Source organism: Vulpes vulpes, chromosome 11, assembly GCF_048418805.1.
Source record: "Vulpes vulpes isolate BD-2025 chromosome 11, VulVul3, whole genome shotgun sequence".
NCBI classification, from domain to species: Eukaryota; Metazoa; Chordata; class Mammalia; order Carnivora; family Canidae; genus Vulpes; species Vulpes vulpes.
Genome location: NC_132790.1, coordinates 17180518 through 17208199, shown reverse-complemented (window position 1 = coordinate 17208199; position 27682 = coordinate 17180518). Strand labels below are relative to the sequence as shown.

At 39.3% G+C, this 27682-nt stretch overlaps 1 protein-coding gene across 3 annotated transcripts in view; it reads right to left on the bottom strand.

The window, feature by feature from the left end:
- DENND5A (DENN domain containing 5A) overlaps positions 1 to 27682 on the bottom strand; it is a 108848-nt gene that overhangs the window by 61904 nt on the left and 19262 nt on the right. For 2 of the 3 annotated variants that reach the window (XM_026008148.2, XM_072727327.1), the window contains exons 2-4: positions 6317 to 6388; positions 4746 to 4855; positions 1377 to 2034 (exon numbers count right to left, since the gene is read on the bottom strand). In XM_026008148.2, coding sequence (XP_025863933.2) covers positions 1377 to 2034; positions 4746 to 4855; positions 6317 to 6388 — 840 coding nt within the window. The remainder of the gene's footprint in view (positions 1 to 1376; positions 2035 to 4745; positions 4856 to 6316; positions 6389 to 27682) is intronic. The other variant, XM_072727326.1, reaches the window with a different exon arrangement.

Below are 27682 nucleotides of genomic sequence, written 5' to 3'. Positions count from 1 at the left end.
CAGAATAACAAAGTCCTTGCAATGGCCTACAGGATGGTAAAATCTAGGGTCCTGTTAAGTCTAACAACATCTGCTTCTATATTCCTGCTCTCTCACTCCATACCATCCACCTAGTTTTCTCAGTTCTTGAACATAACAAACACATTCTTGTCTCTAAATCTTTGTATGTGCGAGAGGGCTTAAATCAATCACTCTAGGGATCCCTGGGTGGCGCAGTGGTTTGGCGCCTGCCTTTGGCCCAGGGCGCGATCCTGGAGACCCGGGATCGAATCCCACGTCGGGCTCCCGGTGCATGGAGCCTGCTTCTCCCTCTGCCTGTGTCTCTGCCTCTCTCTCTCTCTCTTTGTGACTATCATAAATTAAAAAAAAAAAAAAAAAAAAAAATTTAAATCAATCACTCTATTAAAAACTGGAGGGGTGCCTGGGTGGCTCAGTTGGTTAAGCATCTGCCTTTGCCTCAGGGCATGATCCCAGGGTCCTGGGATCCCATGCTGGGCTCCGCACTCAGCTGGGAGCCTGTTTCTCCCTCTCCCTCTAATAAATACATCTTTAAAAAAAAAAAGAAAAAACTGAACTTCGCTTCCTCAAATACCATCCACCCTCTTTCCTGTTTTATTTTTCTCCACAGATGTTATTACCACCTTACACACTATAAACTCTATTTATTTATTTAATCATCCCTCCTTCCCCACTAAAATATCAGTTCTATAATAGGAAGGATTTTTATCTGTTTTGTCTACCATCATATATCTAGCCTCTGAAACAATGCCTAGCACATGGCAGGCTCTCAATAAATATGTACTGAATGAATAAATTTTATGTTATTTTCCTGGTTCATTTAATAAACATCTGTTTCCTTCTGATCTACTTTACTATTTTGTCCAAATTGCTGCTCACATTCAGTTCACCTCTAATTTATAAAAACCAATTCAGTTATAACAACAGAAAGAAGCAATACATCTTCATTTTCTCAAATACATTCTTCCAAATATATGAAGGATCATCACTTGTGAATCCTCAGTTTTACTGTCAGCCTGCAGAAGGGGCAGAAATAACTGCAGAATGATGGAAAGTCAGCTTTCCAGAACCATCATTTCCTGCCCCTCTTTTCAGCATCAACTAGAGAGGATGTCAGGAAGCAAGGATTCCCTCCCAGGCTGAAGTGCCCAGCCCAAGGCCATGATGATAACCAATAAGAAACTGTGGCCCACTAGTGTTGCATCAGTTTGCCATCTACAACCTACCTGCAAAAGAAAAGACCTGAGTTTTGCTCAAATTATAACAGCCCTTGACCTTTACAGTTAGTTCCACTGCATTTAATATGGAAAGATGGGAAGCCCTACACAGGAAGAAAGCTCTAGTAAACACTGACTTACGCTGTGAATAGAGCAGGATTTGAAATTCCAGAAGGGCACAAGTAAAAAGTTGAAACACATTTTCTACCCCGAGCAGTTCAAAGACCTCTTTGACAGGAAAGTCAAATAAGGGAAGCTCGTTGGTACTTGGTCTCTGGCAGATTATTGGCCCATAGACCCCAGAAAACTTCAAGGACCGGCCAGGAGGTGGGAGTGGCACCTCATAGAGTACATTGTATATGTAGCTCTCAAGGGGCAGTGGAGGGGGCTGAGGTGAAGTGACTGCCTGGTGAAGCTGTTCCAGCACACTCCGACATGCTTTCATGAAGGACATGGGTGTGATGAGGCAGATGCATTTAGAGACGTAGAGCGTGTCCCGGCTAATGTCATAGGAGTTGAAGCGCTGAAGCTTGGTCCCAGGAGTGCCTTCACCATCCTCCATGCCACTGTGATCTCGGCCATCAGCAGAGGGAGAATGTAGGACATCATACTCAGCATTATGCATGTGGTAGAGGGTCTGCATCGCACTGCAGATCTGCTTGCTAGTCACCTCCTCATAAAATGTGAGGGCAAACCCAAATGTCCGAGAGCCATCCTCCCTTGTGATAATAAAAGCATGGAACTGGGGCTCCCTGGGATCAGCCTGGGTCTTGAATGCTAGCCCTTTGGGCATGCATAGCTGCAAAAGACAACAAGGAAACAAGTGGTGAGAACATCACTGCTGGTCCTATTTTCAGAATACCATCATTATTTATTTACTCACAGGGTACTACTCTGCTAGGTGTTTTGGATACCAAGATCAACACAGCAAAATACCTGCCCTAAAAATCTTCCATTCTAAGAGACAAACGAGTAAATAAAATTGTAATGCAGTAATCAGGACTACCCAAAAACAAAGCGTTAGGGCAACACAGAATAGACAATCCTGCCCAGGAATGTCAGAAAAGGCTTCATAGGGATCCCTGGGTGGCGCAGTGGTTTAGCGCCTGCCTTTGGCCCAGGGCGCGATCCTGGAGACCCAGGATCGAATCCCACGTCAGGCTCCCGGTGCATGGAGCCTGCTTCTCCCTCTGCCTGTGTCTCTGCCTCTCTCTCTCTCTCTCTCTCTCTCTCTCTGTAACTATCATAAATAAATGAAAAAAAAAAGAAAAGAAAAGGCTTCATAGATAAGGTTACATTAGAATTAGAATTAGAATTAGAATTAGAATTAGAATTAGAATTAGAATTAGGTAGACAAGGGAAAGAGGGCATTTCAGGGACAGGAAGAAAATGCAAAAAGATAAGGAAGTAAGACAAAGCTGAGAGAATTTAGGTAGATGGTTAAACATGACAGCATTTAGTGGGAAATGATGCTAGAAATATACCTAAAAACTAGACAGATACAACTCTGTACCTAAACATAAACATAAAGTTTTAGACTCTATCTACTCACAAAATTCTGTCATCAAGAGAACCTTGTCATTTCATAGAAAAAAGGGAGCATTTCATATAAAGCAAGGAAATGACATAATCAGGATACAGGTGTACTTTTTTTTCACTTTAACTCAGGTGGGTTATATAAAGAAACTTGGATAGCTAATCAAACTGACCTAAATCAATCAGTCCCTATTTTCCAGTTTTACATAAACCTGAGTATATAAATGATCTACTAGCAGCCTGAGTTAACAAATAAAAGGATCTACATTATGTCATATCCATTACTTTTAGACTTGACTTCTCAAAATCTAGATGTTTCTAGAATACAGCACATTAAAATAAAATAAGCACTGGACTAGGCATCAAAAAAACTTGAGGCTAAGACTCAGTTCCCTCATCTGTGAAATGAAGATAATACAGTTTACTTTGCCTATTTCACAGGGTTATTATTTGCATCAAACATCATCATCCTCTAAAAAGCATAAGAAGCTTTAAAAATTAATACAGGCAGTACAAAGATGTGATTAAGAACATAGCACTGGGGGATGCCTGGGTGGCTCAGTGGTAGAGGTCTGCCTTTGGTTCAGGGCGTGATCCTGGAGTCCCTGGATCGAGTCCCACATCGGGGTCCCTGCATGGAGCCTGCTTCTCCCTCTGCCTATGTCTCTGCCTCTCTCTCTCTCTCTCTCTCTGTTTCTCATGAATAAATAAATAAAATCTTTAAAAAAACAAAACAAAACAAAACAAACATAGCACTGGGGACGCCTGGGTGGCTCAGTGGCTGAGTATCTGCCTTTGGCTCAGGGCACGATCCCAGGGTGCCAGGATGGAGTCCTGCATCAGGCTTCCTGCAGGGAGCCTGCTTTTCCCTCTGCCTATGTCTCTTCCTCTTTCTGTCTCTCATGAATGAATAAATAGATCTTAAGGGAAGGAAAAAAAAAAAAAAAGAGCATAGCACTGGAACCAGACTATGGTATAGTGTTCAAATTGCAGCTCAATTGCTTCTTAGCTATATGACCTTGAACACATTACCTAACCTCTTTGGATCTTAGTTTCCTCATGTGTAAAATATATGTGTATCTATGTGTGTGTTTATTTAATATCATCTACATAAGGGATATTGTGAAGATTAAACGAATTCATGTTAAATACTTAATAAAGGTTATATCACTCATAGTAGTATTCTTCTACATAAGATTTAAAATGCTGGGCAGCCCGGGTGGCTCGGCGGTTTAGCGCCACCGTCGGTCCAGGGCCTGATCCTGGAGACCTGGGATCGAGTCCCACGTCGGGCTCCCTACATGGATGGAGCCTGCTTCTCCCTCTGCCTGTGTCTCTGCCATTCTCTCTCTCTCTCTCTCTCTCTCTGTGTCTCTCATAAATAAATAAAATATTTAAACAAACACAAAAAGATTTAAAATGCTGTCCTGGGGTACCTGCATGGCTCAGTCAGTTAAGTGTCTGACTCTGGCTCAGCTGATGATCTCAGGGGCCAGGACTGAGCCCCAAGTTGGGCTCTGTGCTCACTGGGGAGTCTGCTTCTCTCTTTCCCTCTATCCCTCCCCCCAGCTCATGCTCGCTGACTCTCAAATTTAAAAAAAAAAAATGTTGTTCTATCTAAAATTAGGGTAAAACAAAATACTCATTTCTGCCATATCACCCAGATTGAGAGAAAACTGATTTAAATTACACTCATCATGTAATCTCAATACTACAAATAACCAATAGCTGAGTACCACAAAGTTCAACAAGCCATTACTATGCATTTGTCTGACAAAACAGAAAAAACATTGTGACTTCCAGTATATCTGATATGTTGATCAAAATGCAGAATCATGAATAATATGCACACAATCCCTTCTTCAAGTTATTGGTAGTTGGTGGAACTGCAGCTACCACACAGTCTCTGGACTCAAAAATCTACTGTAAATTAGTTTGCAAATTATTTCATACTTGTAGCTAATAAATACTAACCATTCCCACCGCATCTTGGTCAAAGGGATTCCATTCTACGTTCTCAGGGTATCGGGCAAGGACCTTAGACTTGAATGTTCGTCTCAGTGGTGTCTGCTCAAAATTCTCTCCTGCAAGAAAAGAATGAAGTAAATCATCTCTACAAAGTCCCTTGCCAACAAGGATTATGACTGTCTGAGTTTGGTAGTCCAGCAAGGTACAGAAGTAAAGGCAAAGGGGTTAGTATGCCAACCATCTAAGAACAGGAAAAGTATTAAAGTTATTAGGTAAGAAAAGAAGCTGAAAAGGTTTAGCATGGTTAATATTGGACACCACTAGCTATCTTTTCTTATCTTGAAAAAGAAATGAATTGTTACTACAAATCCAATGGTTAATCTTCTTGGAAGAGTAGAGAAAGCACAAGGAACAGCAAAGGACTATATCCGTCTTTTTTTCCCCTGTAAACCACAATTAGTTCGCTTAAAGTCAAGTGGTATTGGGCAGCCCGGGTGGCTCAGCGGTTTAGTGCCACCTTCGGCCTAGGATGTGATCCTGGAGACCTGGGATCAGGTCCCACGTCAGGTTCCCTGCATGAAGCCTGCTTCTCCCTCTGCCTGTGTCTCTGCCTCTCTCTGTGTCTTTCATGAATAAATAAAAATAGGGATCCCTGGGTGGCGCAGCGGTTTAGCGCTTGCCTTTGGCCCAGGGCGCGATCCTGGAGACCCAGGATCGAATCCCACGTCGGGCTCCCGGTACATGGAGCCTGCTTCTCCCTCTGCCTATGTCTCTGCCTCTCTCTCTCTGTGTGTGTGTGACTATCATAAATAAATAATTTTTTTAAAAAATTTTAGATAGATAGATAGATAGATAAATAAATAAATAAATAAATAAATAAATAAATAAATAAATAAATAAAAATAAAATCTTAAAAAAAGTCAAGTGGTATCATAGAAGCATAAATGATTTTAAATTCAGAATAAAAAAATTCAGAATAAAACATTTTTAATAAAAATAAATAAAATAAATTCAGAATAAAGTATGCATTTCTATGATCTCTGAAAAAACACAAAGGGATTAAAAGATTTAAAAACATTAATAAAGTGGATTTTAGAGTATCATTTAAAATTTCTGAAACTCGGGATCCCTGGGTGGCACAGAGGTTTGGCGCCTGCCTTTGGCCCAGGGCGCGATCCTGGAGACCCGGGATCGAATCCCATGTCGGGCTCCCAGTGCATGAAGCCTGCTTCTCCCTCTGCCTGTGTCTCTGCCTCTCTCTCTCTGTCTCTATCATGAATAAATGAATAAAATCTTTAAAAAAGAAAAAAATAAAATAAAATAAAATAAAATTTCTGAAACTCTACCTTTTCCCTCTTCCTCTAAAAACGTTAGAATATACTGGAATAAAGAACATTAAAGTGTAAAGAGGAAGAACCAAAGAACCCACCACCTAGAGGAACACAAATATGAAAAACCTACCGGTCAAAAAAAGTCACAAGAAAGTTAGAAGATCAAAGATACAAAATACCACTGTAGAGACACATGTAAAAGCCACCAGAAAGCTTTGGGTGTTCTCAATTTTGTTTTCTTTTTACCTTCAGTCGTACTGGAAATGAAAGGGCTGGCACCATCCCTGGCTTTAGAAGCCTGTATGTACTGGCATAATGCTATATGATAAATGAAATAACAGAGTATTACAATAAAGCAATATTATTCAAACTTTTTTGACCATGACTCCAGTATGAAACAAGTATTACATCATGAAGCAATAAATACACACATGATGTATACATATAAATTTGCCTAAAACAAATTTCACAAAATACTTACCCTTACTCTGTGTGATGCCCTTTCATAATTTCTACTCTATATCATTAAAACCTAATATGCTAATTGCAGACCTACTAACACATTTCATAGTTTGAAAAAACATTACAATACAGCATAATTAGATGAAGAGCTCAACAGAGATCAAATTACTATAAAGTCACTGGTACTTTATCCACAAGTATCCTGCTCCAAATTCTGCTTTTCCTAAGAGGTTAGGGACAAATTAAATGCACCTAAATATTTTGAACAAATAAATTTAGTAGGAGTCACGGAAAAATATGTGGGATCAAAAACAATTCGATTGAATTTGATACCTATTTATAGAGTAATCATAGCATACAAGGACCTTAGGTATTAGGTACTGAGAGGATAGAGATGAACCCAAATGAAGCACCTATCCTCAGGACCTTACTCTGAAATGTAAAAAGAACATACACAAATAACCACTTGACAGGGAAGTTACTATCTGGGAGGCTCCAGATCTTTAATCTTTGCATCCAACCATTCAGAGCACGTTTACACAGGATCCTGTTCACATGTTCTAGCTGATAATATAAATTCTGTTCAAACTATAGTTTTTCTAAGTTGGTTTGGAACCCAAAGGAGCTGGTAATTAAGGAAGATGCATTCTTCCAACACAGGACTGAGATAAACCTAAAGTTGCATAGTTCTTCACTCTAAATTATCCCAGAGGTATCTTAGGTTTCTAAAGAGTTTATAGTAATTCTAAAGTACCTGTTCCAGAAATTAATGATTCCAATTAGAAAGTTATCATTTAAAAAAAAAAAAGAAAGTTATAATTTTATAACTAAAACATTCACTTCCACTTTCTCTTTTGTCCATCATCATCAATCACCATCAGAAGTCCACTTATTCATAATTTTCAACTTCTGACAAGACTCACCTTTCCTTCTATTAGTAAAGCTAGGAACACAATTTCAATTCCTCTTATTCCCTGATCCTTAATCCAAACTGAGTTTTCTGAAACTCTTTTCCAGCAAATTTCATCTCTCAAAAATATATTTGGTAATCTTCACTAAAGAAGACTGGCAAAATCAGCAGGCAGCTGGTAACGGAGCAATAAAGCCCCTAAAGGTTATGTACAGCTAGTCTTAAGCTTTCAGTAACACCTGTAAAGAGACCACCCATGGCAAGTCTGCATTTACTATACAAAAAAAATTAAACAGCAAGCAGCTGACATAATGATCTTGCCTACAGTCTGAGATTCCCAGAATATATATTTAAACTGCATTCAGTTCTGAGAAGATAACTGTCTTCCTCAAAGCTTCTTCACTTTTAGTTGTCAGTTTGCTCATTTCTTCCTTACTAGGCCAGAAAATCCCCTCACTAAAAATCACAAAATATTTAACGGAAACAGGAATCAGGGCAGTTTCCACTGTCCTTAATGAAAGCCATTAGAGAAGGATATTTTTTTTAAATGGTTATGAGGTGCCCCCTAAGACATGATGAGCATTCAAAGGATGAAACACGAGACTATTTTAAACAACCAGTGAGATGAAGCGAGAGGTGAAAATGATGAGCTGACCTGGAGTATAGACAAAGAGGAGGTGGAGGCTATGAATCACAAGAAGTAGTCTTTAGATCCTCCATACCACCCCTCCACCTCCTGCCCCTTTTTCAAATAAGCTAAGTAATGGTTTCTTGTTAAAGAGTCAGGTTCTTGTTAAAGAGTCAGTAAAGGCACCAAAGAGAGTGCCAATCTTAGACATAAGTCCTTCTGTGTATTAGACCGAACCAGTATTAGAAACATGGTATTTTCACCACAAGGGGAAAGGGGTTGTACAAAGAGGTATGAGAGCCCTGAGATCAAATCATGTTCATTACAGCACCCTATAAAGAGTGTCAGCAAAGTCACAGAAGGGATTCACAAATCTAAGATATTTTTATTCAAACAATTCAGTCTTTCATCATTTACTGAGGCCTAAGTTTTGAGAAGAAGCAGTAGAGACTTAATGCCTCAGGAACACCTACATAGCTCCACTTCATGAAACCTGTACATATGTCACAGATTCCTTAAATCCCCAATTATTTAGACCTTTGGAAATTCAAACAATATTAGAATAAGACATTGCAACCACAACTGTCCTATTGTCCTAGAAACAAGAACTACTTATTTGCCTAACACATACAGAGTCTACAAATGTCAGAAGGTCTGGATACCAGAACTAAGGCCCATTTCTAACAGCAACTTAAAAATTAATCAACTAGGTGTCAGTCTATCTTTGTGAATCTGTCCCTGGGGAAGTACAATTCAGATAAATCATAATAGAATTTTTTTTTAAAGCTTGCACACGGGACATCTGGGTGGCTCAGTGGTTGAGCGTCTGTCTTCGGCTCAGGGTATGATCCTGGAATCCCAGGATCAAATCCCACATCGGGCTCCTTGCATGGAGCCTGCTTCTCCTGTTGCTGCCTCTCTGCCTCTCTCTGTGTCTCTCATGAATAAATAAATAAAAATCTTTTAAAAATAAAAAATAAAAGCTTGCACGCCTTACAAGGACTTCTAATAGGTTCTTTGTTTACTTTTCTGCTTTGACCAAACCAGAAACAAACTGACATTTGTACTATTAGCCTGTTGGTACTAGCTTAATTTGAATAATCCTAAATAAGGGATGCTTACAACTGAGAAGCTTCAAAGGAGCCCTCTGAAATGATTTACAAAATTTTGTATGAAAATATGTACATTTTTCTTAAAAAACCCACAATTTTCATCATATTCTCAAAGGGTTCCATGACCCAAATAAGTCAGAAACCACAGCTCCAAATGTTTCTCCTATTTGGGGCAGGAAACAACTGACCACTTACAGATTAACCTAAGTGGGTAGGTTTACACACAGTTAAAATATATGCACTATTAAATAACTGCTCTCTGGGTTGATGATGACATTATTTTCTCCTTTTTCATCATGAGAAGCCTATGGATGCAAACTTCTCTCTCTTTAAATACACACATATATGTGACTGAGTTAAAAAAATCTTAGCCTCAAAACTTCTATCTGAAGCCATCTGAAAGGTCATCAGAAAATGTTCACCAAGACTTGGGTGGCTCAGTTAGGCAACCAACTGCTGATTTTGGCTTGGGTCACAATCTAAGGGTTGTGAGATCAAGTCCCACACTGGGTGAGAGTCTGCTTAAGATTCTCCCTCCCTTGGGACACCTGGGTGGCTCAGCAGTTGAACGTCTGTCTTCAGCTCAGGGCATGATCCCAGGGTCCGGGATTGAGTCCCACATCAGGCTCCCTGTAAGGAGCCTGCTTCTCCCTCTACCTGTGTCTCTCATGAATAAATAAATTTAAACTCTTTAAAAAAAAAAAAAAAGAGAGAGAGAGAGAAAAGATTCTCCCTCCCTCTCCCTCTGCCCCTTCCCCACCTTACACTTGCTTTCTCTCTCTAAAATAAGTAAAATCTTTTTATAAAAAATTCACCAAAATCTCAGTTACACATTTATAATAAATGTATTACATCTGTGGGAAACAGTGATAGTTTTGAAATGGTAGAACAGATATGAAAAGGTATGTCACAATCAGCTATGTGAGAAAGACCCAATAGGGTCAAATTCCCACCTGGTTGATGTTAAATTACACAAAGCTTCTCCAGAACATGTTAGCTTAGATTCAAGCAAAATAAAATAAAAATAACCATCACTTCCCAGGAAAGTGTTTACAGGACACATCTGTTATACCTACATCTTGGATTAAGATATACCATATAAAAGTATTTCAATTTCTAAACCAATCAGTAATCAGAGTTGACATACACTTAAGAAGCTTTAAATAAAATTTGAAGTTTGAAAAAATAAAGAGAAAAAAGAGCAAGAACTAAGGGCATTTTTATATCTGGTTCCTTAGAAGAAATAGGAAGGATAATACAAATATCTATGAAACCACAAATGAAAAAGAACTGACTCTGTCAACAGAATAGGGCACTTGGGTGACCAGTTGGTTAAGCCTCTGCCTTCAGCTCAGGTCATGATCTCAGGATCCTGGGATCATGCACAGTTGGAGTCTGCTTATCCCTCTCCCTCGGCCCCACCCCAGCTCATTCTCTCTCTAATAAATAAAAATCTTAAAAAAAAAAAAAAAAAAAAAAAAAAAAGAAGAAGAAGAAGAATTGATATCCAGCATGATAAAGGTTCTGCTTCCAGTCATGGAAGAATAGCTCCTACAAGATCAACTCTCTTACAGATTACTATGAACACTGGACAGAATATAAAAAACGACTACCTAAAGGCACAAGGTAACAAAATGCAAGTAGATTATGATGGAAGAGAGAGGGTCAAAACTTGGAAAAATGTAATGACATCAATTAAGGGTCTCTTGTTACAGCTTTTGCCCAAGAAGTCTCAGTCTGTGCCATGAAAGATGACTAAAATTCAGATAAAAACCCGTAGTCTTACTAGCTTCACAAACCAGAGGACAGACTTTAAGGCAACCACAACAGAGAAGTGAGAGAGGGAAATTCCAAAGAGAACCAGAAAGAAGGTGCCTCAAACTGTATAAATCCTGCCAAAATCACTGGCTAATCCCTAAATCATGTGTGCATAGAACAGACGTCAAGCAACCAAATTAGGGCTAAAGGAACTGAACTGAGATTTAAATTTGCATTCACTGCAGCAGAGTATCAAGGACACAACCCAATAAAATTATTTAGCATATAAAGAAACAGGAAAACATGACCTATTCTCAAGAGAAGAGTCAATCAACAGAAACTGACCCTGATGTGATCCAAATATTGGGATTCGCAAAGATTTCAAAACAGCTATGACTGGGGTCCCTGGCTGGCTCATTTGTAGAGTATGTGACTCTTGTGCTCACTTCAGCAGCACATACACTAAAACTGTAGAGTATATGACTCTTGATCTTGGGGCTGTGAATTCAAGCCCCACATCGGGTGTGGAGATTACTAATAAAACAATAAATAAATAAATAAATAAATAAATAAATAAATAAATAAAACAAAAAAAAATCAGCTATGATCATAATGAATGAAAAAATAGTAGATCTCAACAGCAAAATAGACCCTATTATTCAGAAGTTGGACTTAACAGTAGATTGGAGATGCAGAAGAGTTAATGAACTTAAAAAGGGATCAACAGGGGTGCCTGGCTGGCTCAGCTGGCACAGCATGTGACTCTTCATCTCAGGGTGGTAAGTTCAAGCCTCACACTGGGTGTAGAGCCTACTTAAAAAAGAAAAATTCATAAAAATAAAGAGATCAACAAAATGTATCCGATCTGAAGAACAGAGAGAAAAAAGGATTAGGGAGAAAAACGAGAGTGTGGGAGAGGATCCCAGAGATCTGTGGGGCAACAAGTCTAATACACATGTAATTGAAGCCCCAGAAGAAAAGGACAGCAAATGATGCTGAAAATGCTTTTTTTTAATTGAAGAAATAATTATAAAAAATTTCCCCATTTGCTAAAAGACATAAATTTACAGATTCAAAATTCAGTGGATTCTAAGAAGGATACATACCAAGAAAATAAATAATTATACATCACAGTCAAACTCTTAAAGAAAGGAAAAAAAGAGTATTAAAGAGAAAATCTTGAAAGGAGACAGAGAAACATGATACATTAAGGAAAAAAATTACTGAAATTACCATTGCTTTCTTACCAGAAACAAGAGATTAAAAGACATGGAACAACATATAAGTACTGAAAGAGACAAAACCCTGTCAACCCAGAATTGTATTAGCAGGAAAAAAAAAAAAAAAAATCCTTCAAAAATGAAGGCAAAAGGGATCCCTGGGTGGCTCAGCAGTTTGGTGCCTGCCTTCAGCCCAGGGTGTGATCCTGGAGACCCAGATCGAGTCCCACATCGGGCTTCCTGCATGGGGCCTGCTTCTCTCACTGCCTGTGTCTCTGCCTCTCTCTCTCTTTCTCTCTGTGTGTGTGTGTGTGTGTGTGTGTGTGTGTGTCTCTCCCATGAATAGATAAATAAAATCTTAAAAAAAAAGAAGGCAAAATAAAAACATTTTCAAGCAAAACAAAACTAAGATAATTCATTACTTGCAGACCTGTACTTGTGTGTAAGTGAGAAAAGCCTACCCCAGTAAGTTACACACTATATGATCCGATTTATATAACATTCTTGAAATTACTAAATTTTAGAAACAAAGAACACATTGGTGGTTGCCAGAGGTCAGAGATGGGAAGGGGGAGGGTTCTATTAAAAGAGTAACACCCAAGAATCCTTGTGGTGATATAACTATTCTGTTTCTTGAGTATATTAATGTCTATATCCTGGTTGTAAGAGCACCAATAGCTTTGTAAGATGTTACCACTGGGTAAAAGGTAGAGAGTCATTTTTGTATTATTTCCTACAACTGCATATGAATCTGAAATTACCTCAAATAAAAAGTTTAATTTTTAAAAGTATATTTTTAATTTAAAAAAATTTAATGTTTTTAACAAAATGACAAGGTCTTAAAGCAGAGGCTTCAAGCAATGCAATTCAAGCATCCAGAGCTATACCTTAGACCAAACTCTTCAAAGGCAGCTGAGCTATCCCTGGCTCCAGGGCCAAAACATTAGGGTCACACAGGCTGCCTCTCACCTCACCACATCTACACCAATCCTGTAAGGTCTAACTCACATTATCTATAGCAAAAATGTTAAAATTTTTTTTCCTCTGGGAATGGATATAACCAGATTATTATGCCATCATTTGTATACTGGCATTCTGGGATGTCCTAAAACTTATCCTGTTGGTGACACTGGTGACCAATTCAGGGCCACTCATGCCATGATCAGTTTTACTTCTTGCACTAAAAGATGTCACTGCATTTTTCCTGTTAATAGCATTCCGAAACAGGCTGCCCATCAAAATACTATTACTAACAACTCACACTTCTGTTTCTGGGGTCTATTGAAAAACCAGCTTGTGTTTCACCTTCAATTCACTTGCTACCTCAGCATTTCAATTCTCCTTGTCTTTCAGATCATTTTCTGAAGTCTTATATAAATCAGAGATCATTTCCTGCCATCTCTGATTAATGGAGCACAGTGCAATAAAAGAAAGGAATGCAAATTTCTAACTAAACAAAAATTAACCTTGCTACTCCTTTTAGATGACTATTTCATTACCATTGGCACTTAAAAAAAAAGATATTATTTATTTATTTGACAGAAAGAGAGAGCGCGCACGCACACAAAGGCAGAGGGAGAGAAAGAAGAAGACTCCCCACTGAGCAGGGAGGCCAATGAGGGGCTCAATCCCAGGACCTTGGGATCATGACTTGAGCTGAAAGCAGATGCTTAACTGACTAAGCCAGAGAGGCTCCCCAACTATCAGCACTTTTTAAATGGGGCAACCTAAAAAACACATTAAGACTAGCTGAGGGATCCCTGGGTGGCGCAGCGGTCTGGCGCCTGCCTTTGGCCCAGGGCGCGATCCTGGAGACCCAGGATCGAATCCCACATCGGGCTCTCAGTGCATGGAGCCTGCTTCTCTCTCTGCCTGTGTCTCTGCCTCTCTCTATCTCTCTCTGACTATCATAAACAAATAAAAAAAAAATTTAAAAAAAAAAAAAAAGACTAGCTGAGTTTTGGTAGAGAAAACCATCTAACACTATACTCATTGCTCTCCCTCATCTTTCTACATATGAAATTGAGGTTAATTTATAGCTGCTGCAGCACAGAAAGGGTACCTGCTCCTTGAAGAGACAGGCTGTACCTTGGCCCACATCATCAGCTGTGCTCAGGATTCAGACATTCATAAATACCAGAATGCAGGGAGTGAGCTGCCCCACACACACACACTTTGGACACACCACAGGCCTCTTCTATCTAAGGCACTAACCCAGAAAAGCTGCTCACCAGGCTCTTCAATGAAAACAACAGAAACCATCTGTTACCTCTTTGTTTTTCCCCTTGAGGTAGATCTGTTCACTTTCTTTCTCAACATATTTTCTTTGTCAGATAACTTTAGCTTTAGGTATACCGCCATTACTTTTATTGATGCTTTGCCTCCTGCTTGATGTCTTCCAGGCTGCTTCATACCTAGTCCAACTCCTACAACTAGTATTTTTTAAATGGCTAAGGTTTTTATATACCCAGGTTTAACAAGAGTCTAGGGTTTGAGAACCTATCCAGACAGGACTGCTCCAACAACAGCTAGGACAAAACTTTGGTAGCTAAATATAAGTGTAGACGCTACTTGACTTTTAGCCCAGCCAAAAACCCTGACAGGACATACATCTGTTAAGCTGACTTCTTGAACTTAGATAATTTGCTTTGTTTAGTATGGGAAGCAACAAGCTGTCAAATTCATGGTGTTTCAGACCAGTCCAGTGAATGCTATCATGTGAGTTGGATATACATATACTGTACTGAATTACATGTACTACATACATACTGCATTACTAATAGAGTAAGGACTCCCAGAGGCTATACATGTACATAGACACTGTTCTCTAAAAGCTAGCTCCTCCAGAAAAATGGCCTTAGGCAAACCCAGTGAACTGGGATCACTAAGTAAGAAACAGGACAAATATAAGAGACCCTCATGCTCTACTCAATATCAAATTTTAAAATAATCACCCTAAATTAACAGTATACAACGAACCTAGACGGCAGGAGACAGAGTTAAAGTCCTACCTTGGCTACTCACTAGTTGTGTGACCTAAACAATTTATGAGTTATAAGTGAGTCTTGTGGGTCTCACTTTCCTCACATGAAAAATTAAGAAGTAGAGGTCTAGTTGCTAATTTATAAAGGTTTTCCCAGCTCGATCATTTCATGACTTAATAACTGCTGGGCCGTGAGTCTGACCCAGCATGGAAATTGTACCTTTTAGGGCAGCCCAGGTGACTCGGCGGTTTGGCGCTGCCTTCGGCCCAGGGTGTGATCCTGGAGACCCGGGATCGAGTCCCACGTTGGGCTCCCTGCATGGAGCCTGCTTCTCCCTCTGCCTGTGTCTCTCCCCCTCTCTCTATGTCTCTCATAAATAAATGAACAAAATCTTTAAAAAAAAAATTTTTTTTTAAGAAATTGTACCTTTTACATTGTGAGCAAAAGGGGCACCTGGGTGACTCAGATGGTTAACAAATCTGCCTTTGGCTCAGGTCATGATCCCAGCATCCTGGGATTAAACCCTGCGTGAAGGTCCCTGCTTAATGGGGAGCCTGCTTCTCCCTCTCTCCTCTGCTGCTCCTTCTGCCTGTGCTCTCACTCTCTCTCATAAATAAATAAAATCTTAAAAAATAAACTGTGAGCAAAAGGCATGTATTAGTTCCCCCTCTGCTGCCTCCCTCCCCCAAGCCCCACAAAAACAGCAGTAGGGGATGGTGGTCAGGGGAGCACAGCCACACAATAAAAGTGGAGGTGAAAGTAACAAAATTTTAGAAAATGGAAAGCAGATGGATGAGTGGTTCCTGACAGCAGACTAAAGAAACCTAAGCTATAATATAACCTCCAAAAAGCTCAAGAACTTATATAGCATCAAGCACTTAAGGAAATGGGGATAAACAGGGGACTAAAAAAAGAAGGAATAATTAAAAGTCTACTGGAAGAACCAGTTGGCATCAGCTCATAAAGAGATAAACAAATTGTTGTAGAACTATACAATGGAACATTATTCAGCCATAAAAAGGAACAGAGTACTGTTACATGCTACAACACAAATGAACCTTGAAAACATTATGCTAAGTGAGAGAAGCCAGACACAAAAAGCTACATACTGTATTACCCCCATTCATATGTAATATCCAGAATAGGCATATTCACAGAAACAGAAAGTGGTTACCAGGGAACTAACTGCTAATAGGTATGCAGTTTCTGTTTGGGATGATGGAAATGTTCCAGAACTAGATCATGGAAATGGCTGCACAACATAGTAAATAAACTAAAAACCACTTAAGTGTACACTTTAAAATGGTTAATTTATAAAATCTTAAAAAAATAAACTTAAAAAATAAAATAGTTATGTTACATGAATTATATCTCAATTTTTAAAAATAAAAGAACCAGGGATCCCTGGGTGGCGCAGCGGTTTAGCGCCTGCCTTTGGCCCAGGGCGCGATCCTGGAGACCCAGGATCAAATCCCACGTCGGGCTCCCGGTGCATGGACCCTGCTTCTCCCTCTGCCTATGTCTCTGCCCCTCTCTCTCTCTGTGTGACTATCATAAATAAATAAAAATTTAAAAAATAAATAAATAAATAAAAGAACCAGGGACACCTGGGTGGCTTGGCAGTTAAGCATCTGCCTTCAGCTTAGGACATGGTCCCAGATTCCTGGGTTCGAAACCCACATTGGGCTCCTTGCATGGAGCCTGCTTCTCCCCGCTCTGCCTGCGTCTCTGCCTCTCTCTCTCTCTCTCTCTCTCTCTGTGTGTCTCTCATGAATAAATAAAATCTTTTTTTTAATAAAATCTTTTAAAAAAGAAAAAGAAAAGAAAAAAGAACCAGCTACCCACCCCCTCCACCCCTATACTCTTCCCACTCTGTGCAGCCTCCAACATACCAGGAGAAAACTAATCCTTTACAAGGAATAAATAAAAGAATGAGTGAGGTGGGTGAAATGCATGACAATGGTCAAAAAGTACAAACTTCCAGTTATAAAATAAGTCAGTCCTGGGGATGTCATATACAGCATGGTGACTACAGTTTAACAATACTCAACTGTATATTTGAAAGTTGCTAAGACAGTAGATCTTAAAAGTTCTCATACAAGGGGAAAAAAATGTAACTGTGGTAACAGATGTTAACCAAACTTACTGTGATAATCATCTGCAATATATGTGTGTGTGTGTGTATAAAATCATTATGTTGTACACCTAAAACTAATAGAATATTATGTCATTATACCTCAATTGAAAAATTTAAAAAAAATTTTAAAAGAGAATGGGTATATCTATACTTGGGATTATTGTTGAGGTATCAAGCATCCACAGCTGAGAAACCACAGGCACAGCTGAGAGCAAGGGTATCATTCTAAAAACAGAAAAATAAGAAAAATTTTACATACTGAATGTTAGATTCCCCAAGGCTCTTCCATTACTTGGCTCTCACAAAGTTGGCAGTTAGGATTATGCCCTTGAAGCAGAGATTTAGAGGAACATTTTCTATGAATCTGACCAGACCAAGAAAAAAAAAAAACCTAGATACTCATACTACAGGGAAGAAACTATACAGCCAATGAAACTCTCAGAAACCACCCCCCGCCCCATGAACATCAAGCTTCCAATCAGCTTCTTGATGCATTTATTCTTAAGTGTAAATGACAGCCAGAGATCATGAGACACTTGGGAAAAGGCTCTATCAAAGATTAATGAAAGACATCTCTTGCCAATCAACGCAACTTTGAGGAAAGGAAAACTATGCAGAAAAAATAAAGCTTCGAAAAGTACTATCCCAGGGCCTAGAAGCAACAACACCCCAGTGACAAGCATAGTTAGCACCCAGATCTTCGTTTCTAATACCATTCACCAAAAAAAATAATCAGGACTGCTTAGAGAAATAGTTGGTTCTCTAACTGGAACAGGACCCACACAGAAGAAGCCTGGAGCATTCTGCAGTGTCAAAAAGTAGAGGGTACTCAAAAACCCATGATGGGGCAGCCTGGGTGGCTCAGTGGTTTAGCGCTGCCTTCAGCCCAGGGCATAATCCTGGAGACCCAGGACTGAGTCCCATGTCAGGCTCCCTGCATGGAGCCTGCTTCTCCCTCTGCCTGTGTCTCTGCCTCTCTCTCTCTCCTCTCTGTGTTTCTCATGAATAAATAAATAAAATCTTTAAAAAAAAGAAAAAGGGGGCAGCCCGGGTGGCTCAGCGGTTTGGCGCCGCCTGCAGCCCGAGGTGTGATCCTGGAGACCCGGGATAAAGTCCAAAGTCGGGCTCCCTGCATGCATGGAGCCTGCTTCTCCCTCTGCCTGTGTGTGTCTCTGCCTCTCTCTCTCTCTCTCTCTCTCTCTCTCTCCCCCTCTGTCTCTATGAATGGATAAATAAAATCTTTAAAAAAAAAAATCATGATGACAAGGGCACATCAAAGAGGCAAACTAAAAGATCTCCCAATGGCTAAAGCTAGAATAATTTGAACAAAATAAATACATTGAATTATAATCCAAAGTATAAAATATATATCTATGAGTCCATACTAATATAAATAAATGATCAAATAAATAAGTAAATAGGAGAATAGACAAATCTCCTGTGCAGAAAAATGCCAAATAACTTATATAGATACTAGGCTCTCCCTCTATAAGTATGGGCTGCTCATAGGAAAAAAGAGTAACTTTATAATGGAGAAACCTGACACAAACACTAATAGGTGATCAAGATTAACATCAACAGTGATATCATGTTGATAATATGCATGTATTCTTAATATAATATGATGAGAATGGTACTTTACCTCTGTAGTCTTCCCTTCAAAAAACCATAACCTCAATCAAATCATGAGAAAAAACATCATATACAACCTAATTGAAATTCTAGAGGACAGCTAACCAATATTCTTCAAAACTGCCAAAATCATCAGAAGAACGAAAGTCTGAGAAACAGTTAGTGCTAAAGGAATAAAAGGAGACATAACAACTCACTGCAATGTGGTATCTTGAATAGAATCCTGGGACAGAAAGAGTATTAGGCAAAAACTAAGAAAATCTGAATAAAGTGTGGAGTCAGTCCAGGAAGTCTACTATCCAAATAGTAGTATTCCATAAAGAGAAAAGAGAGAAAATAAAAGGGAAGATATTAGCAATAATTCAAAAAATTTCCCAGAAATGAAGGGCATGAATTCCCAAAATGAAAATGGTCTCCAAAGATCTAGCCCAGTGAATGAAAATAGACTCACACTTTAGTTTGTAATAATAATAATGTATAATAATAATGTATCAATATTGGTTCATTATTTGTGACAAATGTACCCTATACTGTAAGATGTTACTATTAGGGGAAACTGGGTCTGGGGGTATATGGGAACTCCCTAGACTATCTTCACAACTTTTCTGTAAAACTAAAACCATTCTATAATAAAAAGTGTACTAAAAAAAAAAGTGTACTGAGAAGGTTTTAAAAATTATATCCCATTTAAATAAAAAGTCCTGAATGAGCAAATCCACAGAGTCAGGAAGTACATTTTGAAGCTGCCTACAGTAAAGTGATATGGAGTAACTTTACAGTATGTAAACTGTATCTCAATAAAATTGTTTAAAATTAAACAAGGGGATCCCTGGGTGGCGCAGTGGTTTGGCGCCTGCCTTTGGCCCAGGGTGCGATCCTGGAGACCCAGGATCGAATCCCACGTCGGGCTCCCGGTGCATGGAGCCTGCTTCTCCCTCTGCCTATATCTCTGCCTCTCTCTCTCTCTCTCTGTGTGTGTGACTATCATAAATAATATAAATAAAAAATTTTTAAAAATTAAACAAGAAGCTTATGGAAATTAAAAAGGTGGGGGCAGCCCGGGTGGCTCAGCGGTTTAGCACCTGCCTTCAGCCCAGGGTGCAATCCTGGAGTCCCAATATTGAGTCCCACATCAGACTCCCTGCATGAAGCCTGCTTCTCCCTCTGCCTGTGTCTCTGCCTCTCTCTCTCTCTCTCTCTGTGTCTCTCATGAATAAAGAAATAAAATCTTTAAAAATGAATAAATAAATAAATAGACACACACATGAATGCACACACACAAATCTTTTGGATGTTGTAAATCTCAAAGAGAAGAAATGTAGAGAGTAACGAAGCAGATTAATACAGTTTTCCTGATTGGATATCATCAGGTAGGAATTTAAAAAAAGAATGGAAATAGAGGCACAGAGCACTTTTTAAAAGCCTAGTGAATTTGACTCCAGATGCAACTTGATACCTTATTCTACAGAGCTTACAAAATACTGAAGGTGTTTTTTTTAACTTATAATTTATATACTACTTACCCTCAAAAAAATAAAATGACATTTAAAAAATTGCACAAAAAATATTTAAATAAGAACATTAAAGGAAGCAAAGAAATAGATGTTCCTGGGGTGTCTGGCTGGCTCAGTTGGTAAAGCATGCGACTCCTGGTCTTGGGGTTGTGAGTTCAAGCCCCACATTGGGCATGGAGCCTACTTAAAAATAAAATAAAATAAAATTTTTAAGAAAGAAAAAAGTAAATGTTCTTAAACACCTGTGGCATAACTTTCTTATAAATTACAAAGAATAACAGCTAGCTTGAAATATATTTTTTAAATAATTTAACAGAAAAAATTATAGAAAAGAATAAACAAAATATCAAATGTGGTTATACAGACTTCTGGAAAATGGAAGTATGGGTGATTGCTATTTTTTTCTTTATACTTTCTGTATCTTCTGCTTCCTATTATGACTGTATATAATCTCTATGACAAAGTAATTACACTAAAGAATATAAATAATTTAATACTCCATTTCTCGCTGCTGACAAAGACACTTTTTTTTTTTTAAGATTTTATTTATTTATTCATGAGAGACACAGAGAGAGAGGCAGAGACACAGGCAGAGAGAGAAGCAGCCTCCATGCAGGGAACTCGATGTGGGAGTCGATCCTGGGGCCTCCAGGATCACGCCCTGGGTTGAAGGGAGGCGCTAAACCATTGAGCCACCCAGGCGTCCGAGAAGATACTTTTAAACTAAGATTTAGAATACTAACTTAATTTCTAATTTCTATACTGCAACTACTCCACACATTTCCACCTCTCTACATTAAATGGAATGAAAACCCTTTAATACAAAAAGAAAAATACCTGTAACACTTGGAATCTACTGAAACCACTTTCACATATGTTATTTCATTAAGCTTCATCACAACCCTAAGAGAGATTTTACAGATAAGGAAACTGGCTCACAGATAATAAATCATCCAACGAGTAGGGCACAAAATGGGATTAGAAATGTGTTCAGAGGGCAGCCGGGGGGGGGGGCTCAGCGGTTTAGCGCCGCCTTCGGCCCAGGGTGTGATCCTGGAGACCCTGGATCAAGACCCACGTCAGGCTCCCTGCATGGAGCCTGCTTCTCCCTCTGCTTCTCTCTCTCTCTCATAGATAAATAAATAAATAAAATGAAAGAAAAGGGGATCCCTGGGTGGCGCAGCGGTTTGGCGCCTGCCTTTGGCCCAGGGCGCGGTCCTGGAGACCCGGGATCGAATCCCACGTCAGGCTCTCGGTGCATGGAGCCTGCTTCTCCCTCTGCCTGTGTCTCTGGCTCTGTCTCTGCCTGTGTCTCTGGCTCTGTCTCTCCTTCTATCTCTCAAGAATAAATAAATAAAATCTTTAAAAAAAAATAAAATAAAATGAAATGAAAGAAAAGGAAAAAGAAAAGAAAGAAATGCGTTCAGATACCCCCATCTAATATTGTTTTCACCTCCTATACTAGAGTGAATGTCTCTTAGAACATTAGAATTTAGAGCAGTCAAGTAATACAGTTTTGGTGTAAGGAAAGGAACATTGTATGGATAAGTAATCTTCATCAAAAAGCCTAAAAAGCCATAAAACCACAAATTCTCTACCGTAATATATAGTATCCTCAACCCACAGGTTATGACAGGGTTCTTCCCAATCTAAAGGCAACTCAAAATCTCCTGTATCTTTATACTGCACCAAGCAATACTGATCTCCAAGCTGCCCTACCCTCTAGCAGTCAGGACCCTCTAACAGATGGCCCCTCAGAGTCTCTTCTTGCAGCTGGAACGGAAGAGATCCAGGAAGAGTAACAAATGAGGCTAAACTGGTGAGTGGTGAAAGATGGAGAAGTGGGGAGGAGACAACCTGTCAGTAACTGAGCTTAGTAAGGGTAGACATGAGCTTCTATCAGTCCTTAGAAGAAAACTAAGACTAAAAGCCACCAATGCTGCCAAAGCTTTTGGTGAAAATCCACAGCTTCTTAGAAAGAGTCTGAGAGGCAAAGGCTATGTCAATTCTTTCTCTCCACCTTCTCAATTCCAGAATCTTTTATCTTTCATGTCCCCTTGTCTGGACACATTCTGAAAATGAATCAGTTCCATTTAGATCAACAACCCTACAAACACTGATCCTCCTTTTCCTGACAAATCACTAGGTCTGCTAAACGTTCAACAGAAGACCCTAGCAGAATGACTAACAGGTATCAACTTTCCTGCAACTCAGTTATTTACCAGGCAATAGAGGCAGCTAACAGTCTTCAAGCTATTACAGTCAAATACCATCATTGCTCCATTCCCCCACTATTCTTTTGTCATACAATCTATCTGACACATCCTTGTTTTATTTGTTCCCCCAGCCTCCATTACTATCTTCTGAATAGTATATTAGCATATTTCTAGCCAAATAGGATGACTCAACAGTGCCTAAACATGCCCAACACTATATTCCTTGTTGATCCATCTTTTACCCACCCTCATTCACCTCCTCTAGACCTAAGGCCTTCCTGTCCTTCAAGACTTTGTCAAATGTCACCTTTATTATGCAGCTTTTCCTAATCACTGCCAACATATATGACTGTTCTCCCTATCTAGTATCATGTACTCTGACAGAACTAAATGGCAGTACTGTACTAAACTGTGACTTCACTAAAAGCAAAATTTTTTTTTTAAGATTTTATTTATTCATTAATGAGAGACACACACACAGAGAGATAGGCAGAGACACAGACAGAAGGAGAAACAGGCTCCACGCAGGGAGCCCGACATGGGACTCGATCCCGGGTCTCCAAGATCAGGCCCTGGGCTGAAGGCGGCGCTAAACCGCTGAGCCACCAGGGTTGCCCACTAAAGGCAAATTTTACACTTAATTGATTTCCATCCTTTCACCTGTTTCCAATAAAAGCTCAATACTTTTCAATAAAACAAAGTATTCTTTTTTTCCAGACTGTTAATAAGCCTTCAAACTTTGGTATGGAAGACAGAGAATTAAACATTGAAAAGGTTCCAACCCATAAAGTGACACCTTTGACACAACCTCAACCAATCTAGCATGACATCATAAAAGCTGTAAAAAAACAAAACAAAACCCAAAAAGCACTAGGAAAAAAAAAGTAACCACTAAAATAGCACCTCAATAGCATTTATTTAAAAAAAAAAAAGCAATTTTCATATAGAGCTATTCACAACTACAAGAAAATGAAAAGCAAATACATAACAAGATGATAGTTTGGTACATCACCACAATGGAATCTAACCATCAAAGCAACACATATTGGAAAAGAAAGAAAATGAAAAACATTTATTAATTACAGTTGAATTAAGAAATCTAGATATGGGGGCACCTGTGTGGCTCAGTCAGTTAAGCTCCTGACTCCTAATTTCGGCCGGGGTCATGATCTCAGGGTCCTGGGATGGAGCCCAGGGGGGTCAGAGCTCCCCACTCAGCAGGGAGCCTGCATGAAGATTCTCTTTTCCCCGTCCCACCCCCTCCTTCATGCACACACAGTCTCTCTCTCTCTCTCTCTCTAATAAATTTTTTTAAGGTATTATTCATTTATTCATGACAGACACAGAGAAAGAGAGAAAGAGACACAGGCAGAGGAGAGAAGCAAAGGCTCCATGCAGGGAGCCCAATGTGGGACTCGATCCTGGGACTCTGGGATCACGCCCTGAGCCCAAGGCAGAAGCTCAACCACTGAGCCACCCCAGGCACCACTGGCCAAGGCTTCCTAAGTAAATCTCTTCTCAGGTTGCAGCTTTGCTGTCAGCCAGAACTGCCTGTGTCTCTGCCTCTCTCTGTGTCTCTTATGAATAAATAAATAAAATAGTTAAAAAAGTATAATGAATTACCATGTATCCATCACCCAGTTTCAATAATTATCAATGCATGTCCAATCTTACTTTATACCTGTACTCCCCCATACCAATTATTTGAAAGCAAATCTAGACATATCATTTTTTCAGCATGTATCTCTAAAAGACCTTTATTCCTTTTTAAAAATCCATAATAGGATGAATACATCTAGAAATTTTTTTAAGGAAGAGTGAGTGAGGGGCACATGAGTGGCTCAGTCAGTTGGGCATATGCCTTCAACTCAGGTCATGATGCCAGGCACCTGGGATTGAGCCCTGAGTCAGGTTCCCTGCTCAGCAGGGAGTCGGCCTCTCCCTCTGACACTCCCCCTGCTTGTGCTCATGTGTGCTTTCTTTGTCTCTCTCTCAAATAAATAAATAAAAATCCTAAAAAGAGAGAGAGAAAGTGAGTGCAAGTGGGAGGAGCGGTGCAGAGGGACAGAATCCTAAGCAGACTCCACGCTGTGTGCAGAGCCCTATAGGTGGCTCGCTCTCACAACCCTGAGATCACAACCTGTGCCAAAATCAGAAGTTTAACCAACTAAACCACCCAGGTGCCCACACCTAGAAAATTTTGACCAAAACTATCTTTTTAATGCCAAATACCTGGCCAATGTTCAAAATCCCTGGTTGTCTCATAGATGTTTGAAACCAGTTTGTTGTTGTTTTTTTTTTAAGTAGGCTCCATGCTGTGCATGCAGCCCAACACAGAACTTAAAACTCACAACCCTATCATTTGAACTAGACAAAGAAAAAAAAATCCTCTTTTAAGCAAATAGCATGGTAAAGTGGGAAAAATTATTGATTCTAACATAACCTAGACTATAGCCTGCCTGTCTCTAAAAGTTACAACGATAATAGCTGGAATTGTTAATCCCCTTCAACCTACTGCTTGTAGGTAGGTCACAGATTTTCTGGTAAATTTCTTTAGCTTGCTAAAGAATGTAAAACACAGTCCCCTGTGATTATTTAGAATCTCTGATCATTTTAAAGTAAACCTAAAGAACATACCTGAAGGAAGGGAATGAGAGAGCTCTTGAAGGGGAGAAAGCCTGGAATTCCTCCAGGTTCAATACAATCAAACCTTATGCAAATCACTCCTAACTTCCTGGGCTCCACTTCCTCCACCTTCAATAAGGCACCTGCCAACTTCCCAGTTTTATCTTCTTCCCAACTCCTCTCCCCTTCTTTAGACATTATCCACAGCAACTCACTCGTAGTTCCTAAAATATGGCAGGCTTTATCATGCCTTCATCCTTTTGTAGATGCCTTCTCTGCCTAGAATGACCTTCATAGGCTTCTTTGCTTGATTAGCCAATCTACATTTATTCCAGTGATTGCTATCAAAATCTATGGTATTCCAACAATGTTGCCAATTCTGCAACTCCAAGTTCTTCTGAAACTAGTCTGTGGGAGCTATTGTCAGAGCCATTTACTGGTCATAAAACAAGTCTGCTCCTTTAAATGTAGTTCCTATGACATGGTTTTCAGTTCTCTCACCACCCTAGCTCCTAGAACTAGAACCAGTACTCTACCTAGGTATGGTTATCATTTATATCATTTAAAACTGGACTATGGGGATGCCTGGGTGGCTCAGCGGTTGAGCATTTGCCTTTGGCTCGGGGCATGATCCTGGAGTCCCAGGATGGAGTCCCACATCAGGCTCCCTGCATGGAGCCTGCTTCTCCCTCTGCCTGTGTCTCTGCCTCTCTGTTTCTCTCTGTGTCTCTCATGAATAAATAAAAATCTTTAAAAAATAAAAATAAATAAAACTGGACTATCCACTTTTCTGACAAAATCTATTAATAATGCAAGCTAAAAATCACAACTTTTGCCGTAAGTCAAAGTTGCAGCCAACTAAAAGCCTTACATTTTAGTGTTGCTATCAAGTCACATTTTTTTTTTTTTTTTGGAACATCTCCTTTCTATACTGCTTTGCATCACCTGCTTCATCATACAGCTCCTAGTCATTCCCATCAATACATTCAGCAATCCAAAAATGGTGGTGACAGTTATTCCCCTCTTCTACCAGTCTACTCCCTTAATAAAGAAAATATGGTTAGTCTGACCAAACATGTTCCTAGTGAGCTTGTATTGGCTCTTAATAATCAGCTTCCTTTTCTAAATCCTCGTGTCATATTCTTAATAAACCATTCTAGAAAGGTCAAACTCTTACCTTCTCAGTCTTAAAAAATAGGTCTTTTTGTGGCAATTCCATATTCTTTACATGTGACTGACAGCAACTAAAAGATCTCATCTCAAAACTCTTACAAAACTCTGGGGTATAATTTGTTTGGGTCAAGAGACCTGAATTCATTCATTGGAATTAAATGCTCCTATACAAAAGCTTAATGGCCTCAGGTTTAGGTCTTCCCCCATCATTCAGTTCTACCCTTTCCAATCTATAGATAATTTACCATGACAATATGGGGAGGAGCTTCTGGAGCCATTTCAGTCTTCGGAGTTGCTTTTTTTTTCCAAAGTAGTTATTTAGGATTTCACATTTAGAGCACTACCTAGCATAAAATGCCTTTCCTGAAGAAATATGTAGCACAATGAACATTTCTTTTAGTTTGTTTCTTTTTAGGTTCTTCAAAACAAATCCATAAAACTGTTAGAGGAAGCAGAGATGCTAATTATAACAGTTCTTTTTACCACAGCAGCAAAAACCGAACTAGCTAATCTATTACAAAATAAGACTAAAGAAGAATTCTAAAAATGAATACACCTCTGTTACCACAGAGAGAAAGAAAATTTAAGCAAGCCAAAAAATTTAAATTCTTCCTCGAGGTGAAAATATCCCCATAATTCATCAACATATCAACTCACAAATATTTACTGAATGTGCAAGACACTTAAAACAATTCACCCAAAACTTCATATCTTACTCCCACCAAATCCAAGTTATAAACATAAGCACAATGTTTTTTCTCCACTCAGCCACCATAGAATAATGTGTCTGCCACACCTTCAGCCATTCTACATTACTACATTATTCCATGCTCAATGTATCAATCTTGACTAAGTTCCTACTATTTACACAGCTCTGTACTAAGTGGTATAGAGACATGAAAATTTACCATTAAAAACCAACCCACCCTAGAATTCATAACACATATGAATAAATCTCTTATCTCCTTCTTTGGGCAGATGGGCCTCACAAATCTGCAGAGCCCTCTCTTCCAGATAAAGTTAGGAAGGTACTGCAGTATATCCTGTGATATATACATTACTGTAGTAGAAGAAACTGAACTGTAAAGACAGGCAAATCTAGATTCAAATACTAGTTGCATGTCTTGCTAAATTTTAAGTAACCTGCCCAAGGTCTCCAATAAATCTCAGTTTCCTCATCTTTAACATAGGGATAATATGCTTATTTCACAGGCCTATTTAGGGACTGAGTTAATATATGT